The following is a 7010-nucleotide window of genomic DNA, read 5'->3' as shown; positions in this document are numbered from 1 at the left end:
GAACCTGTTTTCTTCATTTGCTCTCTCTGCTGTAAATAAGAAAACAAGAGCATACAAATGCAGGCATCTGCTTCTATCACTGCCAGAGATGATGCTGAGTCTTACAGAAGGACATCACTCAAAACTAAGCGCAATGGACAGAGACTGCACAGATGCAAATTTAACAAGAAGGTCTGGCAAAGAGGTATAAGCAGAGGCCTGCCCCAGCATCCAGAATTTCTCCTTTCCACGCTCTTCTGCTGTGCTCCAGTTTTCTACCACCTGGAGGCTGCATCTCACCAATGTAGTGGCTCTTACAGACAGGGATACAGCATGCAAAGTTCTACAGGATAACAGTATTTGCTGTTTATTGGGTACTTTGCAGGTTCAAAGCATTTGGCAGCCACTAAGTGATTCATCCCTTGCCATATTCTTGGGTTGTAGAAAAGTGAACGTTATTTGTGAACAAAAATGCTCACGGAAACAGTGTCATTGGCAAAAGGACTTCAAGGCTCCCAACCCACATTCACCCAGCGTTGTCTTTTCATCCTCCAGCATGAAACACGCCACAGAAATGGAAGCCTCTCTTGTGGTTTATTTTTTGCAAACTCGAACACAGTGATTCTTTGGGGGATTTTTAAATCTTCTTTTAATAAAAATGTGTATTTTACTATATGTATGTCTCTTCTTGTAGTTTTACTGTTTACAAAAAAAATCCTCGATACGCTGCTTCTTACATGGGCTTTCTGAGCAGCTGTCTTTTGCACTCTGCCCGGCACATCCAAGATCGGGATTCTGGCATGCAGTGACTGCCTCCATAAGCAAAGCTTCATCAAGGTCATCTCCGTCATCAGAGAAGGCCTTCTGGAAAAGGTCGTAAATGGTCTTCTGCCTTGGGTCCTGCTGGGGAACAAAACCTGAGAGATTTTACACATGAAGAATCTTTAGCAATAATGATGCATATAACACTCTCCTCTCCGCTCTTCCAACTAATGGAGGATCACATCCCAGCACAAGACATACCCATGGCAGAACAGCAGGAACATGGCAGGAATTCAGCCCTGCCTGAATTGGTACCCTCTACAGTTAAGCCTCACACCCTCATTTTCTGGAAGGGGTTGATTTGCACAAGTTTATGGCCTTCTTCAGAGCAAGGCAGAGCTGGGGAAGGGAGTTTTCCCAACAGAAAACCCTAGAAGGATTCCCTTGCAGGGCTTACCACGGAGGATGAGGCAGTTATCCACTCCCCCCAGACCCATGCCTCTACCTCAGAGTAACCCTGCACTTTTGCAAGACATGCCTCAGGCCATGGCTATATCTACAGGGAGGCCTGGTCCTTGGTAGCACTGTCAGGGGTTCCACTGGGCACTGGCTGAGCTACAACTCCTGTGGGAGAGGGGAAATTCAACCAAACAGGTAACATGGCCTTGCATTACCAACACAAGGCCTGGAAGACCTCAGAAGGAGACAGAGCAGTGTTTCCTGAACCCCATCTGCTCTCCTCATGTGGTTCCTGACTGCCAGGAGAAGTCTCCATAGGTGGGATGAGGAAAGAGTAGTGCTGCAGGAGCACTGAAGTCTCCTTCCACACAAGGCTAGGGCTGTCTTGTGGACAGGCCGCTCCAGGCACGTGGCAAGGAGGAAGGTGTGGGACCTAACTTGTGGCAGAACCTCCTCCTCCTCCACCAGCAAACGACATGCCAAAGCCAAAGTCGATTCTACCTCTCCTGGAAATGGCTTGGCTGGCACACTTTCCCAGTGGTTACCTTGATGAAATAGTCGGTGGCTTCAGCCGTTTCACAAAAATTGGCTTCAGAAAGACCAGCTGCACCCAGTACTTTTATTTTCTCTTGAATCATAGGCCTGTGGGGAGGCAGCACAGAGCAAATGTTAAAAGACAGAAACATATTAGCATGCAAGATGCCACAGTCTTCTCTCTCCTGGCAAAGATGCGTTAAATCAGCTACAATGCACAGTTAAAAAATAAAAAGTGTTGGGAGTATTTAAACATACCAGCCCTTTCAGCTGAGGCAGCAGAGCCAGTTCTAGTGACCCAGCAGTGTCGGGGTCTGTATGCAGCCTTCTGAGCATGTATGCATCCCTGGTGTGTTGTGTTAAACTTGAGTCACTTCAGTACCACGGAGACAGTAACAAGCAGAAGGGAGACCAAAAAACGGCAAACAAAGGGCTAGGAGGCTGAAGGTGAGGCACCGGCAAAGTCTCACCTGGAGTACCGAGTCCTGTTTTGGGCCTCACGCTCCAAAAAAAACGAGGAAAGATTGGAAAGAATCCACCAGAAAACAACAACAAAGTACTAGCGGCATGGGATGCAAGACTTATGAGGAAAGGCTGAAAGAACTAGGATTACATAATCTGGAAAAGAGCAGAAGGCGGATTTGATAACAGTCTTGAAATACCTGGAGAGCAATTATAAACAGGATGGAGACCTACTTTTTTTCTGTGGCTATAAGGGACAGGACGAGGAGCATTGGCCTCAAGCTGCAGCAGAGGTTACATTTAGGTTGGAGTCTAGGAAGAACTTCCTGACCATGACAGTGGTCAAACATTGGAAGAGGCTGCCTAGAGAAGTGGTGGATTGCCCGTCCTTGGAAATTTTCAAGAGCAGGCTGGCCAGCCATTTGGCTGGACTAGTGCAGTCAGGAGTGTTCCTACCTTGACCAGGGAGCTGGACTAGATGACCTCATGAGGTCCCCTCCAGCCCTACTTGTCTATGATGCTAAATGACCAAAAAGAGGAGGTGGTGATGGCAAGCTACCGATAGCTTGTAGGTGCCTGCTGCCAGGAGGAAAACTGGTTGTATAGGGCAGGACACAGGGTTTAAATGAGGTGTAAAAGGATACAGTTAAAAGGAAAAACTTAGGCAGAATAGGAGGAAAATCTCCTGACACCAGGACCTGTTAAGCTATGGAATCATTTGCTGAAGGAAGTGGTGAGAGCCCTGCTCTTTCTGTACAAGTGCATCTCTTGGTGCAACCCGTGTTGACCACCAAAGGGAGACCGTGACCACATAGGTCCCAGCCTCACCTCCAAGTTCTAGAAATCTGCAGCACGAGATGAGAAATTATAAACAAGTGAAAGCCACCACACTGCAACTATTGCATCCGGGATGGGGTGGGGTAGGAAGGAGGAGGGGAAAAATGCATCTGTTTTCTCTTGAGAAGCCCATTTCCTTCCTTCCAAGCACTAACAACTGCATGGAAGGCTCTTTGCAAATAAAAGGCAAAACGACTGTCATTAACTTTCCTTGAAATGTGGGCGATACATTGGCCTCCAGCTCCTCGCGTTGCAGGGCTATAATTATTTGCAATCATGATATTCTGGGAACTGCACAAGTTTGCTTCAGCTCATTTGCTCTCTCGGATGAGGTAATGGAAATATATAATTTCGGACGTTAAAAGGACCATCTGGTGGCTAATTTCCTCTTGTCGACTGCAGGTCCATTCCCTGGCAGCACAAAGGATTTCCAAGATTCCCACAATTACATTACAGCTCCCTTGTCTTCCTCTGCAGCTTTCACTCCAGACAGAGAGGCCTGGCCCAAGTCCCCAGGGGGTCTGCCAGTGGCATTTCTTGGGCTGGCCACAGGGGCTTACTGCAGAGCAGCATGAAAGGATGCAGACTCCCTCTGCAACACCATGCCCTGAGAACTCAGGATCCCAAATGCTCCAAGTCATATGTGAGGTGCTGAGCACTTCAGTTCCCATAGAGCTCCTCTCTCAGGAAGCACTCAGCACCTAACAGGGTCCATCACCTGTGCTGTCCCCATGAAGCAAACAAAATCCCTCTCCCTACTCCAAGCCTATGACTATTTTAGATCTCTTAGGCCCTCTCTAACTAAGTACCTACTTTTCATTTGACAAAGATGCTTATTTACCCTTTTATCACCCAGCTGCACCCACACGCAAGGTCATTAGTTAGACTCCAGCCTTCCAAAGACTCATCCCAAAACACCTTACCACTATAGCTGATCACAGAACAACCCCACAACCCACACTGCATGGATGGGGGAGCCAGCTTGGGAGTTAAGGACTTTGTCACACAAGTTACAGACTTAAACGGCAACAACAAAACAGGTAGAGAACCAGAAGGAGCTATTCCACCTACCATAAGAAGTCGTCTGCTGTGCCTTTCGCCACCAGGTAGTGAATGCTAACAGAACTGGTCTGTCCAATGCGATGCACCCGATCTTCTGCCTGGATCAGGACCTTTGAGAGAGACACGAAGCACAAACATCACTCTAGCACTCAATTACTCCTGACTATGCATACCCTGCTAGCACGTAGATTCCCATCAGGTTTCCACTCCAACAAATACTGTACAAAACTACTGTAAGGGCCAATCCCTGCCCCAAAGAGTCTGTAGCCTAAACAAGCAAGACTGAAAACGTTGTGAGAAAAGGATGATTATGATGTCCCTTTTATAGATGAGGAACAGAGGCACAAAGAGAGTAACGTCCAGAGTTTTAAAGGCATGCAGTTGTCTGTCTCTCACTGAAATCGGTCCGTCTAATGTGCTTAACTACCTCTGAGTTCTGGGTCTGAGGCTGGGACAGATGTAACAGTTATACCAGTATTAAATTATACTGGTACAAAATGTTCACACAGCTGTTACATCTGTCTGCTCCCCTTGCACTGTGAGTGAAGTGAAACTGTTATAACTTTAGCCCTGTTTCATTCAGAGACTTAGCTCCCTTATACTGCTCTACGAGTGGACAGATGCAACGGTTAAACCAAACCAACCTGTGTGTGCACCTGAGAGGCAAGTCCCCCTCATCTATTAAATTGGTTTAAAGTGACATCTGCCCACATGCCCACATTAACACAGGATGTTTGAGAGATGGCAGGAAACTGCATCCAAATTCAAGTCCAGGCTACACTTCATTCCTCATCCTTTCCCCTGAATTACTGGAAAGAGCCTGCTGTTAGAATTCCCCAGAGCAGAGGTTCTCAAACTGCAGTCTGCGGACCCAGGTGTCCGCAGAAAGGTTGCGGAATAATCGAGAATACCTGTACTTGTAAGGTAGGACTACTCGTATTAAAATATGAGTTGCATGCTTTGATTTGTGGAACAAAAAAAAAGTTTATTAACTTTTTATTTTAAACTTTTTATTAAAGTTTATTAACAGTGGTCTGCCGGGGCCCTCAGCAATTTTCAAGTGGTCCATGAAAAAAAGAGTTTGAGAACCACTGCCCTAGAGAAAACTTATCTGCCAAAACATTCCCTTCCCTGCATCAGCACAAACAGGTGTGCACGTGTGGAAGACCTGCAACGAACAGCAATCAGTGCAAATATTTAGACAGCCATTCAGAAAGGGTATGATCTGTGAATTCCAGTCCTGAGATTAACATCATCAGTATATTCATATTAATAATATTAACATTATAACTAATATTAACTAATAACTAATATGGCATCTTATGTTTACAGCAGTGGTTCTCAACCTTTTTAGACTCAAGGTTGCCCCTCAGAAAACACCACCTCTTAGCTTTCACTTGGTTTTTGACAACAAAAATATAACAGAGCAATTTTCTTGTTGCACAGAACTCAGCACAACAACAAGACAAAATGTTAGCGGCACAGTGGGTTCCTACTAGAAATCTCTGGGTTCATCTTGGGACTTGTGTAGGTGTTTGCTCATTTAACAGTGCTCTGTGCAGCACCCCACAGCACCCTTAAAAGGATCTCAGCACCCCAGCGTGCTGTGGCACCCTTGCTGAGAATCCCTGTTTGGACAGCATCATCATTTACCAACCACTGAAATGCAGCTGCTTACGTGTCATGTGGATTAGCTGCTTTAAACGTGCGTGTCAGTGCAGATGTAAAGGGAAAGTGGGAGGCACTGGGGTTTAGGGGGACAGATCACTGGACTGTAACACAGGACATCCCATTTCTACTTCTGTCCCTGCCAGTGGCCCAACCAATGACCCTGGGCACGTCATTTCTCCACGCCTCTGTTTCTCCCTCTGGATAAATGGGGGATGATTGCAATTCTACAGTAAAGGGGGCTGAAATCCACTGGTGAAATCTGTGATATCAAGGATAGGAATTATTCTTCCCCTGAAACTGCTGGTGAAAGCTAGGCAAGCAGGACTCTGACCATGTCTGCAGGGTTAATGACTCTCCCCTCCAAAATCAGTAGAAATCCAATTGCTGCTCTGAGTCAGGGCCTCTGCTTTACATTTCAGCTAACAGAGCAACTACACTGCTCCTCGCCAGTGCACTGGTGAGGTGCTGACACTGAGACTGCCTGCCCCCTGACGAGTCGCCAGTCCCACTTCACGTGGTCCCTGACTTCCCAGGAGGGTCTCCCACCTGAGTCCTAGCCAAGACTGCCCATGCCCATAACCTCTTTAGGAACATAGTCCCACCTCCCCTCTTCATAGCTCAGACTCTCTGAAAGTGCGAAGAGACATTGCCTTTGTGCCGCCATAACAATTTTGATGGTGGCACAAAGGGAAAGCAAACAGATGTCCATACCATTCATCACACCATAAATGCCCAACTTTGTGGCAGCGACAAAAAGCGATTGCTGTTTATGCTGCTCTATTGCAGCAGACGTCTATTAATGTTAGTTTTGTGGTGGGACAGCAGTCAGCCCGGAGCTACTTACGCTGTCTGGCTGCCCTTGGAGGTGCTTCCCGGCCTTGAGTGGCCCAATCCTGTGCCTCCCAGGAATTCCTGTGCAGGATCGGGCCCCTCAAGTCCTGGGAGCGCTTGCCCAGTTTTTGCCTCTTGTAGGGACACATCCCAGGGTGCGTCCGTAAGCACAGCAACCCTGGCTTTCTCTGCTTACACAGATGTGCCCCAGGGAATCCCCAGACACACCTCTGCAACCAGGGACACCTCACCCATCGTCTCCCACAGGATTGGGCCCCTACGGGACAACATCCTACCACAGCTAATCCACTTCACATGACGACATGGGGTTATGCCTGAGCCCACCCTGCAGCTAGGCCTAAAGCAGATTCAGATGGGCCCATTTAAAATGCAACACTTTCATATAATCATAG

At 47.2% G+C, this 7010-nt stretch overlaps 1 protein-coding gene across 2 annotated transcripts in view; it reads right to left on the bottom strand.

Moving 5' to 3' along the window:
• Window positions 1–441: 441 nt before the first annotated feature.
• Window positions 442–7010, bottom strand: part of SMARCAL1 (SWI/SNF related, matrix associated, actin dependent regulator of chromatin, subfamily a like 1) — a 69331-nt gene continuing 62762 nt past the window's right edge. Inside the window, exons 14-16 of one of the 2 annotated variants that reach the window (XM_019522647.1) lie at window positions 4105–4205; window positions 1746–1842; window positions 442–882 (exon numbers count right to left, since the gene is read on the bottom strand). In XM_019522647.1, coding sequence (XP_019378192.1) covers window positions 676–882; window positions 1746–1842; window positions 4105–4205 — 405 coding nt within the window. In that variant the 3' untranslated portion in view covers window positions 442–675. The remainder of the gene's footprint in view (window positions 883–1745; window positions 1843–4104; window positions 4206–7010) is intronic. The other variant, XM_019522648.1, reaches the window with a different exon arrangement.

Source organism: Gavialis gangeticus, unplaced genomic scaffold (genome assembly GCF_001723915.1).
Source record: "Gavialis gangeticus isolate Ggan-Ray unplaced genomic scaffold, GavGan_comp1, whole genome shotgun sequence".
NCBI classification, from domain to species: Eukaryota; Metazoa; Chordata; order Crocodylia; family Gavialidae; genus Gavialis; species Gavialis gangeticus.
The sequence above is the reverse complement of the archived record's forward strand: the minus strand, read 5'-3'. Positions and strand labels throughout refer to the sequence as shown.